At 37.3% G+C, this 19,057-nt stretch overlaps 2 protein-coding genes across 2 annotated transcripts; both read left to right on the top strand.

The window, feature by feature from the left end:
* The first annotated feature begins 1,871 nt into the window (after positions 1–1,871).
* LOC122989188 (ras-related protein Rab-8A) lies at positions 1,872–8,769 on the top strand. The gene is made up of 8 exons (XM_044361892.1): positions 1,872–2,067; positions 2,584–2,644; positions 4,021–4,081; positions 4,544–4,621; positions 4,821–4,910; positions 5,016–5,081; positions 6,184–6,234; positions 6,369–8,769. Exons 1-8 carry the CDS (start codon positions 1,944–1,946, stop codon positions 6,456–6,458), a joined length of 621 nt encoding a protein of 206 aa, XP_044217827.1. The 5' UTR covers positions 1,872–1,943; the 3' UTR covers positions 6,459–8,769.
* Positions 8,770–12,915: 4,146 nt separating this feature from the next.
* On the top strand, positions 12,916–17,588 carry hsh2d (hematopoietic SH2 domain containing). The gene is made up of 5 exons (XM_044361837.1): positions 12,916–13,059; positions 13,931–14,020; positions 14,142–14,307; positions 14,654–14,914; positions 15,499–17,588. The coding sequence occupies exons 1-5, from the start codon at positions 12,932–12,934 to the stop codon at positions 15,979–15,981; spliced, it is 1,128 nt and encodes a 375-aa protein (XP_044217772.1). The 5' UTR covers positions 12,916–12,931; the 3' UTR covers positions 15,982–17,588.
* The last annotated feature ends 1,469 nt before the right edge of the window (positions 17,589–19,057 follow it).

Genomic DNA, 19,057 nt, shown 5'->3' with positions numbered 1-19,057 from the left:
GTTTCTGTGTATGCTTTGTACTGTATGTATTACCGGAACATGTTTTGTAAAATAGTGGTGTCTTGTAATCCCATGTGGGATGGGCCAAATGTTTGGCATAACACAGAAATAAAAACTAAATAAAACTAAAACTATACACTGTATGTTGACTGACAAAGTTTTTACAAATCCTAAACTTTTAAACTGTCTTTAGGCTTTTAATATGATTTTTAGTCTGGTATTTAAAAATCATCAGTCGAGATGTCCTCAACTAATGAAAGGGAAACTAACTTAATCCAGCATGCTGTAAATCATGAAAATTGACATTTTCATGATTTATCCATTTGATTTCAATCAAGTGGACTGAGTCCGAGCCCCCCTAAGTTAATATGTAGTACAATTAAATATTTAGGATTCTTTCTCTAGAGAAGTTGTCAGCAGTCCTGAATGGCAGTGACAGGAAATTTAGTCAGATGTGGATTTTTTTTTCTTCGTAAATCGTGTGCGACAGGCAATTGGAAATACCTTGCTTGCAGGATTGACTAACTTGACTATCAAATTTTGCATTCATATGTATCAGATTCTTAATTATATAAGAAAGAAGGTCAATTGATTAATAGAAAATGTGTCTATTTGCTGTAGAGGTAATTGTATTTTTATTTTTTTTTATTCTTTCCTTTCTTTTGTAATATGGTGTTGTATCCTTTTGGGGCTACCATCTAATTTTTTTGAGCTTTATATTGCATTAGGGTTATTTCTCATCTTGCAGGGACTGACATCTGTTTTTATTGCAGAGCATTGACTGGGCATGTTATTTGTAATTATTGGTGTGTTTTTGTTTTGCCTTATGTGTGTGGTGTTTTTGGGTTCACTATGGAAATAATAAAATATACTATAAGATAAGATGAAAATATCAATGATTAGGTGAAAATTTTTGTCTGATTTCAAGTAGTAAAATAAATAGAAAGCAAGTGTAAAATAGTGAGTTGTTAAAGTCCTCCTCCACTCAAAAATATATTTTTCTTCATGGTCCTCAGTTGGATGTTTGAGCTTCACTGTGCAGAATGATGTTTGTGCAGAGAGTCATTGGAGGCCTTTTTTCCTCACATTTATCTGCTGAAAGTGGAAAGTTTCTCTGTGCTCATTGAAAATCTGATTTTAAGAGGTGGGCCTACGGGCATGATTTGTGACATCACAACTAGTTTGGAAGCCAATCCTGGTCCAGTAAGCAGCTTACACAAGTGTGATGTGGAAACTTGAAGCCTCCAGTGCACAAGTCCATTTTATTTGTGGGCTCAGTGTGTTTTACAGTAAAACACAGAAATTCACATAAATAAAATAATAAATAAAATAATCTCTCAAACACTTAAATAAAATAATCTTTCAGCAACCCATACAATGCACACACATACATAGCCTACATGAAATACAGTTTTTTATAACCCCTGTCCTATTCTACAACTACAACAGGTGCACACAAAGGCGCGCGCACACACACACACACACACACACACACACACACACACACACACACACACACTGACTACCAAAAGCCTACTACATACTAATGGACTTTTCAGTGATGTAGGAGACATCTTGTGTTTTTGAAGTTTTGAAGTGAAATATAAGGAGTAGATGTCATTTTAGGGATTTTAACGTGGTAATTATACTTTTTTACCATATCAGATACACATTATTGTTCCAAGCAGAGTATTTCTGTAATGTCTTAATACATGTCTGGTGGACACCTTTAAATTATAAGGCCAGTAGCCAGAATCTCTGACTACTACTTGTAAAAACCGTCGTTAGTCCGGGCGACCGCAGACATCAAATCCAACATACCCAGCAGGACTTCCGTAGCCACGACGACAGAGAGTGGCAGTTGATTTGACCAAAAGGCAGCTAACCAGCGGTGACGCCGTACAGCGGGCGGGGACATCCGCAGTAGTAAGATAGCTAATAACATGGCGAAGACTTACGATTACTTGTTTAAACTACTTTTAATCGGCGATTCAGGCGTCGGAAAGACCTGTGTGCTATTCAGATTTTCAGAAGATGCCTTCAACTCAACGTTTATCTCCACTATAGGTGGGTAAAAGTAGTTTTTATCAGTGGTGTCTTGGCCCGAAAAGTGGTGCCCGAGCAGCCCAACCCGTCATGCTAATTTGTTGCTAACTTTTCTGGCTAACATTCATCTTGTAGTGGCTAGTCAGGAAGCAGCCCTGCCGGCTTGTCAAGAAGGGTTTTTCCAGAGCCGTCAATGCTATTTTAACTACTTGTGATACTCAGAAAGCCCCCTTGAATGTGGTGTTATGATCTGTAACTTACCCCACCCAAGCTGTGACTATACATTAGCTGTAGCAACCTGAGCTAACAAGCTAAAGCTGTCAGGGAGCTGGCCAGTTGTCAGTTTTCATGACCAGCTGCCTGCACTTCGTACTCTTAGCTTACGTTACAAAAAGTATAGATCAACTCGATAACCACTCTGTACTTCTAAGGTCACACATTAAAGTAACTGTACAGCGAGGTGGTCTCTATATGTTGACAACATTTGTTGTGCCAAATGTGGATGAATAATGTGATTTTTCTTTTCATTTCCTTCAGGTATTGACTTCAAGATCAGAACAATAGAATTAGATGGAAAGAAGATCAAGCTACAGATATGGTAAGAAAGTCAAACAGTAAATGCTTTCACTTTCAAGCTTGGTTAATGTGGCAGAAGAAGAAACATTCAGAGATGGATAACCATTACATTCATTTATTACATACTGCACGCATGGAGGTTATATTGTCCAGGTTTTGTTCTTAAGACAGAGGTATGGCTCTTTACTGAGAAGAGTTTTTATTTAGTAATTTTTAAAATAGGGTGGACAAAACATTAGAAACCCATCTCAGTATAATATAATATATTTGAACACTACAATTAGAGCTTCCACAATCACCTAAAGTTGAAATAACACCTCTCTAAAACAGTCTAAACAAAGAAAGGTCGGGTTACTGCAGGGCGGTTGTTGTAGACTGTATTACTTTTAGCTGGATGTGCCTAATAATCTGACAGCTGAATGTGTATATGTCAATTGTACAACAGGATGATAAGTAACTGTGTTCCCTTAAGTGAGCACAGCATATGCAGAGTGGCATGTTTTTTATTTGTTATTTAGAGGTGATATCACCAACATCAGATATTATTGAATGAATACTTGTTATGACAATGGGAACCTGTAAAAAATCTAGTTGTATAATCTTAGATATTATAGTCTGTATCACTTCCTGTGCCAAAACCTTTGTACCACTTTTTGCGGCCGTGGTTGACATCATTGTTGACTTCATGGTTTTACTTGCAGTAATGAATACCATCTCTTGTACCAATGCATGCAATGCTTTTATACCAATATATCCACAGAAATGCTCTGATATTTTGGGAAATATGCGTATTTGCTGTCTTAATAAATGTTAGGTGAGAAGATCGACATCAGCTTTACTTCTGTGCTTTCACTTCAGAGGTAACTCATAATAAATTCACCGTAGCACTAAGGCTGAAACCAGGAAATGGCTAGTAGAGCGCTGTCAATAGTGTATTCAGCACTCTCAAGCTGACATGTCTACACTCTGCATGTGTGTCTTTTAATACTTTTAGAAGGGAAAAATTAGACATTGTGGTTTAAGGAGCAGTTGGCATAATAATAACTGTGTCCTGTGGCATCTCACACGTCCTGTTCCTTTAGTGTCCATGAAGTTGTTGGCTTTTTAATAAAACCCAGCCAGCTCTTGAATTTATTGGTGACTGCTTTGCATCAGAAAGACAGTTTTTTAAACTTTTGATGGAGTTTAGCAGTTTCCTTATGCTTCCAGTCTTTTTTTTTAATGTACAAAATGAAAGATAGCTGTATGAAAGATAGCAAATCTGTCAATGTCCTAAAGATTTTGAGTGTTCCTTTAAATCTTGAGAAAAGATTATGCTTTGCACTGGACATCATTGGTCATTTTGGCTGGATTCTGCAAGTTGAGTGTAAAAATTGTTGTTTTTTTCCCCCCATGTAGGGATACAGCAGGACAGGAGAGGTTCAGAACCATCACAACAGCCTACTATAGAGGAGCCATGGTAAGTTGCTCTGTCAGCTTTACAATTCATACAGCAGCGTATCTCTGGGAACTGAATGGCTACTAGTGTGATGGTCATCTCAGGTGTGAGCACTGCAGCATAAACCTTTACCAGAACCACACCCCACATTGTTGTTGCTGATGTTGTACACACCTGGGAAATCAGAGGCGTGCTCAGAGCATCGTCGTGGTGTTTTTGTTAGCCTCTCCTTTTGTTCAAGTTAAACTGGATGCCTGTGTTTGCATATTTTGTACTGATCCTCCTGTTGTATTCAATAGCAGTGTTTTTAATTGAGACTGCAAAATCATGTGATCCGTTACTAATAAAAGTCGACATCAACAGCAGAAAACCACATTATTTTTGCTTCATGTCCACGTCTGTTTCAATGGGTTAAGAAAACTGTGTAAGGAATGTTGCCTGGCTGCTCAGTTGTCTTATGTCTTCTGTCTATGAACTCTCCAGGGCATCATGTTAGTGTATGACATTACTAACGAGAAGTCCTTTGACAACATCAAGAACTGGATACGGAATATAGAAGAGGTAAAGTATTATTATCATCATTATTAAGTATATATGCTCGCCTTTGACTGAATAAATATTGCTATTCACCTGTTCTGTGTGCATGTTTGTGTGTTTTATTTTATATGACTTGTATTCCACAAAGAGCTTAAGAGACTGCATAAATTTAACACATTTTATTAATTTATACATTTTCTGTCTGTTCATGATACCTTCACAGCATGCGTCAGCAGATGTAGAGCGGATGGTCCTTGGGAACAAATGTGATGTCAATGACAAGCGACAGGTGTCCAAAGAAAGAGGAGAGAAGGTAGGATGACAAATATGACAATGAATCAAGTTCCCATGAGGTACATATTTATTTATTTTTCCTATCACGTCTCAGTACTGACACTCTCTTTTCTCCTGCTGTCAGCTGGCACTGGAGTACGGTATCAAGTTCATGGAAACCAGCGCAAAGGCGAACATCAATGTGGAGAATGTGAGTTCACACTTTTTCTGCTACTATTCATTGATAGTTGAAAGTATTTTTGCCATGTGTAAGACCTTAGGCAAACTGATCTACACTTTCAGACTTTAGACTCTTAAAAGGGTGCCGCGGATGGTCAATAGTTCAACTATTAATATTCCCAAGTTATATTATCATTTTAACCATTAAAAGTAAACAAACCACAACTGACCTTTGTGTCTATAAAGAGTCATTATCCATGAGTAGAGTAATTCTTCGCACAGTAGAAAGGGAAACTTCTTTAATGAATAGGCGGCTTTGTGCTTGTTGAACATAAGACCATTATAAAAGATGCAATCGCACTATACTAACATAGTATAAAAATACTTCTCTTTCTATGGTGATTCTGTACTAAAGGATCCCCATTAGCTGAAAACTATCTTGGTAATAATCAAGATAATTACACAACATGCTCACCTCACTGCAAACCTGCAGATAGACTATCTGTGTGCATCTAACGTGAAACTTTTGTTCCTTTGGTTTTATAGTGTTCAACCACAGTTATTAATGAATAAGAATTAGCTTACTGGCCCAAATATAAGATGATATTTTAATCTGGAAATAACATTTAATAAAGTGGGGGTCATTTTATATATGAGCACTACACTGTTATGTGTTCATAAGATCAGAGATTGTTTTTGAATGAGAGTGTGCATTAGAGTCAGTCACCTAAAAGTGTTTTGTTAGCTCAGTTTAACCTGCAGGAATTTCTGGAGGCTCACGTAACATGTTTTTCTGCCATGGAGGAAATAAATTTATGATGAGTGAAAACGACTCAAACCCGTCTGACGACATCTTTACTGCAGTTACGGACCGGGGTCCAAATTGTTTGTCAAGCAGCCGAGAATTACTGCTGTCATAGATGATGAGGAGCTCAAAAAAAACAAACTAACTGCTGGAGAAAATGATTTTGACTGCCTCCAAGATGGGATTTAAATTTTTTCCAAAAACGACTAGTTTCTTCTGGGATTGTTGATTCCAGTTAAACCCACCATTTACCTTCTAAAAGCACTGATCCCAACCAGAGTCGCTGCCATTAATGTACTTTAACTTGATCACCTGCTTTTGTCTGCAGGCCTTCTTAACCCTCGCCAGAGACATCAAAGCAAAAATGGACAAGAAACTGGTAAGGATGTAGAAAAGTGGAAACTGTATTAGATGGGTAACATTGGTTACAGCATGTACGGTATCAGTGGTGGTCATCGGGTGGTGTTTTTGCTGTCGTCTTATTGGACGTGGTGTCTCATCTGTGTATTTTAGGAGGGCAACAACCCGCAGGGCAGCAGTCAAGGAGTAAAGATAACAGAACAGCCCAAGAAGAGCAGTTTCTTCCGCTGCACACTCCTGTGAGGAGACGGGAGCGTCGGCATCCACCATCGCCTTAACTGTGTCCCCCACTGGACAGAACTGGACAGAGCACACTCTGATCTCTCTTTTACCTTTCTTCATGTGTCTTCCTCCTTCTCGACTGATTGTCCTGTGCTTCTCTATCGTAGCAAAAACAAAAGTTTATTACTCCTTTGGATAACCAGTCTTCCCTTGACACCAGTGAATTTAATTACTGTGGCCTCTGTTACATACTAAATCAGATACCTTTTTTTTTTTTTTTTTTACAGTTGCTACTTAGATTGAAAGATTCAACTTGATTCCTTAGATTTTAATGACTTTTAAAGACTGGCTCCTTGTGAGACACTAAAAACGAACAAACCTATACTGCCAATAATCTTTGCCTACCGGATATTATCTGTACAATAAGATAATTCTGATGCCTCTGAGTTTTTTCACCGGTTGTCACTGTCACTTGATGAGGTCTTATTTTCTCAACCACTATTGATCATTAACACCAAAAGTAGCCCAAACTATCTTTACAGAAGAAGCCTTCTGCTCTCATGGGCATCCCAATTTTTAATCCAACGGTCAAATAATGCGACCTGTGTCTCCGAGGTGATGGGAGTACAATCCCAGCTGAGCACTAGTCTTTGAAGCTGTTGTACTACATGTGTGTACTGACTGGGTGGCCTAGATTTTTATTATGTAAAGGCGACATGTAAATACATCGTTGATTATGAAACAGCATTGCCAGCGCATATATTACTCATCATATCAACACTGGGGTTTATATGTCCTCTGTCCACCTTTTCTTTCTCATGTCTTTCTGTTGATTTCTTAGGCTGAGACATTCCATTCCTCTTGTGAACACTTTAATGTGCAATGTAATGTATACGGAGCCCCGACTCTGGCTCTTAAGTATTCACATGGTTGCAGTAAGGCTGGGTTTTTGACAAAGTATGCTTATATTAAGAGCACAAAGATTCCTTTTGTTGTTGCTTTGCTCATCATTTTAGGTATTGCAATGTATTCTTAGGAAAAGTGAGATGCGGTCGAGGTGTAGAGGATTATTTGATGCACTTCAACTGGTGGATTTAGCAATACCTAACCCTGACACCTGGAGGCAGCAGTTACATAGCAGCACAGAGGGTATCACAGCAATGATAAAATCATTGTTTTATGCATTTATACTTCTGGTTGACAGGTCTTATTGGGGGAGCATGTACACAACTGTTTTCTGGGCCTTGGATAGGGGCTGTGCTGTAGCAGTATTTATGGAGTGACACAAAACATAGCACCAAAATGACAAAGTGCCCTTTTATGTTCTTGTTGATTATGCACTTTTCATGTGTTCTTTCTGTAAAAAAAAAAAAAAAGCTTTTTCAGATGAATTCTTAACATTTGTTGACTTTGTTTGTTGCAAGTCTTAACTGAAAACAAAATTATTAATGCACAAGTTTTCCACGTACCCCATCTGGGTTTCCTAAAAACACCTGAGCACTGACACCTCTTTTTTAAGCTAGCATAATGAAGATATGCAGAAGATCATTATTTAGAGATGGTTTTCTTCATTACAACTTGTCACAACATTCCCATTTATTGAAATGTAATTTTTCCAGTGTGTTTTCCACATTGGCATCCCCAATTCTGCTTTTAGGAACCCCAGATTCCCCCATCCCACCCTCACCCAATCACTCTTATTTCCTCCCCTCTTTCTCTTCTTTCCAGGCATCCTGTGTTTTGTTTTGGCCCAGTATCATGGCCATGTTAGCTATGCATTCTGGATGCGTAGAAAACCTCAAAAAGCTTTGCACATTTGACTTGACAAGCTTTATTTGAGATTAGAAATGTGCAAAGTATCCTTGCTGTTTTATTTTCTGCTGTCACTAGAAATTCTGTGTGTTTGCTCTGTTGAGCTGATCAAGCGTAAGAATAGGATGTTAATTGAAAGCTGATTAATATCACCTCAGAGGTTTTACGGTGAGAGGAAATCATTTCTAGCGGTGCTGAGGATTCATTGAATCTGCAACTGCATAGATGTTAACCTGTGGATTTAAATTATCATTGTTGGCTTGGTTGGGCTTAATTTAAGATTTCAGCAATTCTTTTGTTTAAACTGGCTCACACAGGTTTTTAGACTTAAAGTTCAGCCTAAATCTGCATAAATTTGGTCTGTAAAATGAGCTCAGGTTTTTTTGATTGGAGTCATTAATTATAAATCTGGCAGTTCAATGTTAACATATCTTCAGCATTCCCTAAATACATTTAGATTTCATCGCTGATTGATTTGTTTCATGGGGACGAAATAAAATAATTCAGCAATTGTAAATAAGATCTACAATGATTGTACTGTAGTAAATCTGATTGATCTACACCTTTTTGTAGATATGTGTACTTTGATGATTTATTAAAAATGAGATTCTTAAGAAATTGTTAAGTCAATTTATTATATTTGCAACGTTTATCATTGGAAATTCATGTTGACTATTAAATTTGTAAAACAGTGTCAGGAAGGATACTTTCAAGCTGTGTTATTATTTTTTATTAACTTTGAATTTATATCACTAAATGTATTCAACTGGACTCTATTACATTGGTGAAAATTATCCAAAATCTGACTAATAAAAAACATGACAAGTTACTTTTAAGGTTTAAAGTATTAAAACTGGAGAGCCAAATCTGCCTTTCTAGGAAAGACACAAAACAGTGCAAAACTTTTAAAATCAGTCAAAATGTGTTTTTAAAATAGAATTTTTGAATTTGAACAGTTGAGCACAGAACTCTTGTATATTATAAATTAATTCACATTATGTAATCTTTTCCGTCTATTTCTCCTCAGGATTTATTTTCCTTCAGCTGATTTTTTAAGGGGTCTGGCCTGATTTATTTTGCTTTCACCTTGTATAAAACTGGTATAATTTCAGACAGCCTTCAGGTGAGCGAGCCTCCTAAATTAGGATTAAGATACAATACATGTACATCTGTTTCACTAAAGTGATGACACTATTTTGAATGATTGTATGCTGTCATACAGAATACAGTAGACATCTTCAAGTAGTGTTGGAAGAAGTATTCAGATTTGGTCCTTGTATAAAAGCTGCAATACTACTTTGTAAAAATACTCCATTACTCCAAGTAAAAGTCTTGTATTCCAGACCTTACTTAGGTAAGTATTAAAAGGAAGTAAAAGCAAATACATAAGTATTAAAAGCAAAATGCATTTACATTATCACAATTAAAAGTAGTCTACTTATTGTGCAGAAAAATGGTCCCTTTCAGTGTTTGATTATTATATAATATATAAGTGGATTATTTGTAGTAACAGATTACTGTCTGTGTAAAATGGGTTATAACATTGTAGCCTGTTTGTAGTGATGCTAATATTAAGAACTTCACAGACTCAGGTTTCTGAGTCTGTAATTTAACTAGTAATTATAACTGTAAAATGAATATGGTGAAGTAAAAATTTAAATATTGTAGTTCTGAAGTATAAAGTGGCATAAAATGTAAATACTCAAGTAAAGTACCTTGAAATTGTACTTTTGTACAGTATTTGAGTAAATGTACTTAATTACCATCCACCACTGTTAAAGACCTGTCCAATCCAAGAACACAGAGTATTAAAAATCAAGCAAGTTTTTACCATTAAAAATGTATTTACTACTAATCTCAATTGTTTGTTCTCTTAAATTTGTAATTCATTTTATTTGACCCTTTTGCATAGAATCATAATATTATCACCCGGTGTGGATGACAGTCATGTTTTGTCCTCTGTAGCCTGCAATTTTGTGTTGCAAATTAATCTGCTATTCTGTTCAGCATAACACCGTCATCTCTGGTCTGTAAAATGCAAATGTTCCGCATTTAGCTCAGCAGTGGCCCAGCTAGCACTGCGGGTCATGCAATAGATAGCTACAGCTCAATACTAAACAGCATCTTAAGAGAAGTCAGTGTTTCTGGGGCTGTGGGCACAATAAGATGCTGACTGCTCAGGGGGCAGAGATGTCATCTGTTCAATGCCTCATCTAACTAAATATGCAACCAGAGCAAAAGCTGTAAATTGTTGGCACAAGTCACCTACAGTAAGAAAAATAACTTTTTTTAGTCAATGGAAGAGGTGCAGTGTGTTGCATGGGAGGGATATCATGCCAGAAAGACTTTGACCTTTAGGTTTTTTTTTACATTCAGACAATCATCATGTAGGAGGAAAACTTTCCATATTGGTTGTTTACTTTCCCTGAAGCGTCTCTCCAGCATTACCAAGAATTGTCATTGAACAGTGCATTAAACAGGGCATATGCCACCAACAATGATCATGAACTTTAATTGTTAAGCTAGTTCCTGTCTATGAGAGGTTCCTTTCTGACTAGAACAATTAATGGAAGTCATTTCTGCACATGTACAGTATTGGCATATTACATCATCAGCCAGGCAGTTGCCATTTTATTGTGACTGATTAAAATAGTTTGTGGTGTATTGCATTGCATGATATTGTAAGGTATGCCTGACATCATGACAAGCCAGTAGTAGAGAGTAACTAAGTATATTTTCTCAAGTACTGTATTTAAGTACACTTTTGAGGTACTTGTACTTTACTTGAGTATTTCCATTTTATGCTTCTTTATACTTCCATTCTATTGCATTTCAGAGGGAAATATTGTACTTTCTACTCCCCTACTTTGTCTTGTTAGAGATGAAACCAGTGTTTTCCAACCTTTTTGGCTTTTGACGTTTCACAAAAAGCAGTGTGTAGTTGGGATCACATTTCAGATGTCTATGAGTTGTAAACAGCTCCACCAAATAATTATTTTTCCCTCTAAACTTCTCACATGGTTTCATTTCACTAAATGTTCAAATGATCCAATATTTCACCAAAAATCAAAGATTAGAGAAAACATCCAAAAACTGAAAACAGTTCTGATTTGTGTATCAGAACTTTGTTTTTTCTTCTTTCCTCTCCCATTAATCATCTCACAATCCCTCAGATTTATCTGGTGACCCTTTGGAGGGGCCCGACCCCTAGGTTGGGAACCACTGGACTGAACTACCCAGCAGCTACAACAGTAACATGCTGCTTACACACTGATGCTTCAGTATTAATAACCTAATGACGTCATATATAATAATACTACATCAGTCAGAGGGAACAGACCACTACTTTAACTTTAATGCTTCAAGTACATTTTGCTGCTAATACTTATATATTTTACTTAAGTAGGATTTGTAATGGAGTATTTTTACATTGCTGTATTGGTACTTTTACTTAAGTGAAGGATCTGAATACTTCTTCCACTACTGTGACAAGCAATGTCCTCAAGTATAGTTTAGAATCAATAAGGTACACTTGAAAGGTACAGCAGGGCTTTTTGACTGCATTTATAGTCCAGGTGTATAGCCTGTTAAGTTCATCCCCTGTAGGCCAATGTACAAAAAAAATCTGTAGGATAAGGTTGAGCTGACACTCTCTACAAAATATATCTGCTTCCTCTATTGAAATACATCTGGCAGAGGAATAAAGTTGAACAGTTGGCAAATATTAACAAAATGAATGGTCCTGCTGAGTTACACCCAATTTTATGTAAGTTACAACTAATCGTAATGGACTCTTGCTTCAGCTTAGGGAGTGTAACGTTATGCAGCAGCTGAGTGTTAGACTGAAGCCTCTGACTCTGAAACTGGAATAGAAACTTTAACCTGAGAAATGGCAACAATTTCTATCCCTCAGTGTTGATTAAACATGTGAGTGTATACACATATGGCCATACATCCGCATTAATGTCGCTGTATGTTCCTATGCAATATAAATGTACTGTCTATGCCACACACTGCTTAGACAGGTGATAGTTTTGGCCCCTCCCCCAGACAAGTGTAGTCAGGTGAGTGAGCTTCACTGTGTCATTATTCACGGAGCTGCCAGAGAAGGTGAGTAAACTGTAAACTTTGCTGTGAGCGTACCGGAGGCACCATGATTGAGTTTTATTGACTAAACCGGTGTCACTTTGAGGGATTTGAGTGCTTGAACTAATTCAATAAATTTTGAATTGACCAAATTAAAGCAGCTTTTGGCTTCTTCGGTAATTAATAAATAAACAATTGCTGCAACAGTTATAGTACAACACTGCGTGCAGGCTAAATTTTATATTGTAAATCAACTTTATGATATTTAAATTTGGAGAAAATCTGAACCTGTTTGTGATTTGTCTACAAGTTCAACTGAGGAAAAATGAGAAGTATGTTGTGACCATATGTGTGGTAGAAACAGGAACAATGAATATAGAAAAGGGGAAAAACAGCAAGTGCATTCAGTATTGTTCTGTGATTTGAAATAATTGGCATTTTACCCACATCAGTAAATGGTTTGTGCTGCTACATATACTGTATGTTTGTATACTCCTGTGTTTGTTTGTACAGAAGGTGTGGGTGTACAATATGTATCATATGTGTTTGTTCTCATTGAATTTCCCAACAGAGGATTAAATCAGCTGTTTCCCAGGATGATGGAGTGGAGTCAGTCGTCCCAAGGACAGCGTGATGCTTTCACCTGGTTTACAGGGTCTCAGCTCAGCTCTGTGATCAGAAACGGAGTAGTCCCAGAATGGTTTCATGGGATCATTTCCAGGAAGTAAGATTACAAAGTCTATCAGTGTCTGCCATCTACAGCAAAGGAATGTGGAGGGCCTTGTTTTAAAAATCGTACATGATTAAGATACACGTGTCATGTACCAGCATGCAGTGATTGTTTTTAGTAAATTACTCAAGTATAAAATGACTCTCAAGTATAGTGCAGGATGATTTTAGGGAATTTTTTGATAACATCTGACAAAAGCAAGACATAACAAACCAAACACAATATGAAAAAGTACAAACAAAGAGTAATGTGTGAGCTTTTAAGTGATGGAAAAATCTATAATTCATCAGTACAGGATTTGGAAGAGATGTTTTCCTTCCATTATTTATACAATAAGCAAAACAAATAAAACTGAACCACTGCATCTTTTATCTATAAGTACAAGGACAAATCATTCAATATTTTACCTATGATACACATCAATCACGGATACAACAGTTCTTCAATGGTGGACTTTGCCCTTGTAATACTTTATAGCAGCATATTCCTACTTTTAATAGATCCATACTTCCTCCACACCCTGTGTACATATAATTGACTCTGTTCAATGAATCATATAGTAGACTGTTGTTAGACATGATGTACTCCAAACATTTACTTCATTGACAACAGTATAATGTACAGTATTTATCACACAATCCTATTTAACTGATTATATACATGAGACGTGAGAACATTTATGTGTTCAACACCAAGATTCTATGTATGAATCTTAAGATGCCACATTCCCAGAGCAACTTTCACAGAAAGCTAATTATAGCTCTTGTTTGCGCATGATAAGACACATGATCATTCACAGATTAAAGTGCATGCGTGAAAGGGGCTTTTGTTTGTGGTAATTTGGGCATGTTAATTACTTGTGCAGGACTGCAGAGGAGCTACTGATGTCCAAGCCTCCGGGCTACTTCCTGATCAGAGTCAGTGAGAGCAGGATCGGCTACACTCTCTCATATCGGTGAGTCTTCGCAGGATTAAAGGAGCTTTATTTTACCCTTTATACTTGCATACTCAAACAAAAAAGATTTGGCCTGTTCAATCTTCCTGATATTTATAGTTTTCATGCCTCTGAATGTCAGTGCGGCAGACCGATGCAGACATTTCATGATTGATGCATTGGAGGATGGCCATTATATTATCGTGGGCGAGAACAGGCCTCACCGGTTTCTGCAGGACCTGGTGGACTTTCATCGTAGGACACCCATCTTGCCTTTCACTGAGGTCTTGACTGTCGCTTGTGGACAAGTGAGAAAATGTTTTGTAATATTCTACCAACATACAGGTGCCTACACCAAAAGGTCATTCCATTAATTATTAATTTGTGTAGTTTGTAGGTCATTGTACTCACTATTCAGGTTTCTGCTGTTAGTGTAACATCCTCAATGACCTTGGTTTAGCTGTGTAAATCACGATGAATCATCAGTACCACATACTTGTGAATTTACTGTACATGCATTTAGAGCTGAAACTGAATCACCTTTATGATCCAAAACCACAATTTTTGCATGCTGCCTGTACATCATGCAAACAGAAAACACTCACAAATTGTTCTGTCTTCCTCTCACTCTCTTCCTGTCTGATCCTATTTTAGACGTCAAATGACACGACCGATTATGCAGAACTACTGTTTCCACAAAGACATCTGAACCCTAACACCAGTTTGTTAACAAACAACTCCCTGCATCCCAGTAAGAGTCACCCAGTATCACTGGAAGATATCCCACCTGCCCTTCCTTATCGACCAAATAACCCGAGGAACTCTACGTCTCTGTCTCCAACCAGCCAACCGAACAGACTTTATCCTTCTTTGGAAGATGAAATTTCCAACACCACCACTCCAGTTCCAGCCTTGGTAATGATGACCGTAGTGGACTATTTTACATACTGTCTAGTGATAAAATTGTTGCCAGTTCCAGTTTGTTGAAATTACAAAAATGTTTCTTAATAAGTTTTCGACATAGTGTATTTAAAGGCCTTGAAAACATATTTTGTCACTTATGAGTTTCTTACTATAAGATGTGTTACTACATGAACACATATCATTTTGTCCCAAATTTAGACCACTTTTGGTTGTTGTGTTTGAGAGATTTCAGTATTTCTGCCTCTGTATTTGCTTTTTCACACTAGTTTTGATTGGGGCTCTGCAGGTAAAAGGTGATGTCATGTGCTTGTGTTCGCAAATCAGGATTAAGGAATCTGTAAATCAAACGCTCATGATGGTTTCTGTGTGTTGCCAGGCAACTGTCAATAGTCCTGATGAGGCAGATTAGCTACATTTTTTAGTTATTTTTCCCCCCATTTCTAACTTGTGTTGCTTATTTATTCATGATTACTTAATATTTTAAAGAAATACTCGAAATTTAAAATCAGGTTTTCAGAGTCCTTATATTTTCTAACAATTTTCTGTGCTGTATGTTTCATTTTTATGACCTCAAGCCTGTGCCAGCTGCCAGGAAGAGATACACAGGTGACAATGTTCCACTCAACCAGCCTCCTGAAGTCCCTGTTCGGACCACTGTACCTCCACTGAAGCAGAACCAGGCTTGCATCAGAACAGTCTCTGCACCTGAGAGGCCCTCCGCACCTGCAGCCAACGACCACCTACACGGTGCCAACATCCCGCCTACAAGGAACCACGAAGCAAAGCCGTCGGTGGTCACCAACCTAAAGAACCTCAAGAAGAAATTCCAAAAGAAGAGGAGCATATCACAGGAGTACGCTGAGATTAATATGGAGGCTGAACAGAAGATGGAGGCAACTGACAGGAGTGCAAATACTGAGAATGAGTACCAGGAGATCACCGGGCAGCAGACCTTTGAGGGTCCACCATTTTCCTACACTTGCACTGGTGCAAGACCAACTGATGGAAGGTTACCCCAAGAGTACCTTCCACCTCCTCCGTTTGCTCCAGGCTACTGACATATAGCAGGCTCATAAGAAAAAATGTACAGGTGGATTTGATTGTAGATAACCTGAATTAATGTTACAATCAAACCAAAGAAAATTATCTGAACCCAATTGGGTACCGGAGCAGGACAAAAACAGCAGAGAAAGGAAAAGACGACGTCCAAACATGAATATTGCAACCTTCCAAAAGTTTATTAATGCACTGTTTCAACTTTCAAGGTTCACATGACACTTTGCCTAATGAAGACCTTGAAGGTCAAAACATTGCATCATTAAAGCAATAATTACACATAAATATAAGGTGATAAATATAAGGATACAGTCAGCAGCAAAAAAGCTTATAGGCTGCCAGCTGTAGCTTCATATTTGCTGTACAAGCATGTGAGTGATATCAATACTCTTATTAAACTCTCAGCATGAGAGTGAATAAGTGTATTTCCTAAAATGTCAAGCTATACCTTTAAACTTTTGGGTAGCACTATTCAGTGTGCACCTTTTCCTTTACATACCTAAATCAAACCTGCCTATGCTTGAGTAGTGGAGTTTATACGCAGGTTGACTGTGAGTTTATGCAATTACACCTGTTTTGCAATGTTAAAAGTATAAAATTATAAAAGAGATTTAACTGCTGTGAGTGTAATTAGTTCAAGTGCAAGAAAGCTATATTTTTTATTTATTTGTTAGTTTATTTAACTGAAATGATACAGATAAACATTGTTACATAAGAAGTAATGCAGCAAATTCAGGTTAAATGTTAAATGTTTCTGACATGCCTCTTTGATAAATGTTTTATGTAGCATATAAGATTTAACACAGCAATGACATGGTTAATGTCAGCTACTGAGCATGAGACATACTGTAGCATCAGATGCAGATCTCTTATCAGTAATATAATAGGGAAGCTGGAAAAGGGAGAAAATGCAGATAGCAGTCAAACTTGTTTCACGGGAATACACACCAGTGTGACGGTGAGTCAAATTCACCCATACCCAGCTTCTGTACATGTAATGGGTATTTCCCAACACGCATAATTTAATTTTTATTTCAAATTGCTGTGTCGTACCTGTGTCATGTACTTATAATAGCTAGAGATGAGACTTATGATGGCAATGATATATCCTATTTATGTGATATAAGTAATATCATTCTAGAATGTGACCGAGCTAATAAAGAGACTTCGACTAATGTTCAGTCTGCATTGGTTCCCAGTGCTGTGTTGCAGTCCTTTGTTCCATAGCAGATTATTAATATTTCTGTACAGTCTGTCTATAGTATAAAACAGGAGACGTATGCGTTGACTGCGGTGAAAAATCAAACAATTTCATCACAATATACATATTATCTGTTTCCACTTATCTCTATGCAGTTCCCCCTGTCACATCTCCTGTTCTTCCTCCCTCACGTCACTTCTCACTCTGATCTTTGCATATTACGGCTTCTGTGACGAGCTGGTCACCCAGTGGAGGGGTGTATGCTGTAGTGGTGTGACGACCTGGGTTTTAATCAGGTCAGGAACCTTTTATCACATGGCATTCCCTCTCTACATCTCTATTTCCTGTTTCATTTCAATGTGAACATTCTCAATGAAGAGGCAAAAAGAACTGAAAGGTTTTATGAAGCCTTGCCGGTTTTTTGTATTGGGAATTGTTATATGCTGTTTTGTTTTTATTAAGTGTATCAATTGTTTATTCCTTAGATAATTTCTATATCTTTGTCAGGAGCCATGTAAAATTAAAAAGAAAAATCCCCAAGCAGCTTAACTCTTGACAATGTTGAATGGTTCAGATCATATGGAGAATACTAGTCAAATCAGTTCACAGCCCTCCGCACCAAACTAACAGATCATGTGTAGACTACCATCTAGTGGCAAAAAAACACATTGGATACTAGAAGCATACAGTGGTGGAAGAGTTATTCAGGTTTTATCACATATCACACAGATAGCACAAGGTAAAAGGTATGCAATATCAAGTATGCACTTAAAATTTTACTGAAGCCAGCGCATCCTGTTTCATAATATGATCATATGTTTTGTTTGCAAGTAACCAGTAAATACAGATAACATTAAAGTAGAATGAAAACTACAATATTTGTCTCTGAAATGTAGTGAAATAAAAGTATAAAGTAGCATAAAATGACTGAATGGTTAAGTGGGCTACAAGCACCTCAAAACTGCACTTAAATACAGGAAAAGTACTTTCTTTCCACTACAATGTCCTACTCAAGCAGAACAGCTTCTCACATTTTACTTTTACAGTACAAATAGACTAATTGTGGAGTCCCATTAGTGCCAGGAAAAACAAATGGATAACCAATTGGAAAAATAAACATTACCATCATTATCTCACCATTTTTTATACACTTAAGTCAAAACTACACTATCTTAGTATTTTTAAATAACTATGTTGTTATTACGAAACACTTAATAATTTTACTTTAAAGGACAGGTTCACAATTTTGCCTATTTGCCAATTCTGCCTAAAACAACAGTCAGGTGCCCAAATTAACATTGAAATAGTTTTTTCTTGCCATAATCATTTCTTCTGTTCATGCAGGAAATTACAAGATCCCTTCATAATGCACAATATAAGTGATGGGGGGCCAAAATCCACAGGCCTCCTTCTGTGCAAAAATGCATTTAAAAGTTTATCTGAAGCTAATATGAAGCTTCAGCCGTCCAAATTAGACAGATCAAGTAGATATCTTTCAACGTTAGACTTTTTAGCGCCAAAGTTCCTCTTTTTGTTACCACATTTAAACTGCAGCTCAACAGGGAAACATTGTCCGAGGAAACACAAAGAGGGAATTTGATGTTAAAAAGACTCTAAATGTGTCAGATATCCACTTGATATGACTAACTCAGACTGCTGAAGCCTCATATAAGCTTCAGATAAACTTTTAAATGCATTTTTGCACAAAATGACTGTGTGGACACACTGTGGATTTTGGCCCCCATCACTTATACTTAAAGCACATTTGAAGTGGATCTTTCATTAGCCAGTATAAACAGGAGGAATGATTCAGCGAGGAAAACCTCTTTCAGTGTTCATATGGGCACCTGACTGTGAACTTGGAAAACTGTGGACCT

This window comes from Thunnus albacares, chromosome 9 (assembly GCF_914725855.1).
Source record: "Thunnus albacares chromosome 9, fThuAlb1.1, whole genome shotgun sequence".
In the NCBI taxonomy this organism is placed as follows: domain Eukaryota; kingdom Metazoa; phylum Chordata; class Actinopteri; order Scombriformes; family Scombridae; genus Thunnus; species Thunnus albacares.
The sequence above is the reverse complement of the archived record's forward strand: the minus strand, read 5'-3'. Positions and strand labels throughout refer to the sequence as shown.

Bases quoted from the DNA above. Each gene is read 5' to 3' on its own strand.
- hsh2d (XM_044361837.1), top strand. From the start codon at position 12,932: ATGATGGAGTGGAGTCAGTCGTCCCAAGGACAGCGTGATGCTTTCACC. The intron at 14,308-14,653 runs GTGAGAAAATGT...ATCCTATTTTAG, and splicing joins TGACTGTCGCTTGTGGACAA to ACGTCAAATGACACGACCGA. The intron at 14,915-15,498 runs GTAATGATGACC...TATGACCTCAAG, and splicing joins CCACTCCAGTTCCAGCCTTG to CCTGTGCCAGCTGCCAGGAA.
- LOC122989188 (XM_044361892.1), top strand. From the start codon at position 1,944: ATGGCGAAGACTTACGATTACTTGTTTAAACTACTTTTAATCGGCGAT. The intron at 2,068-2,583 runs GTGGGTAAAAGT...CATTTCCTTCAG, and splicing joins AACGTTTATCTCCACTATAG to GTATTGACTTCAAGATCAGA. The intron at 5,082-6,183 runs GTGAGTTCACAC...TTTTGTCTGCAG, and splicing joins CGAACATCAATGTGGAGAAT to GCCTTCTTAACCCTCGCCAG.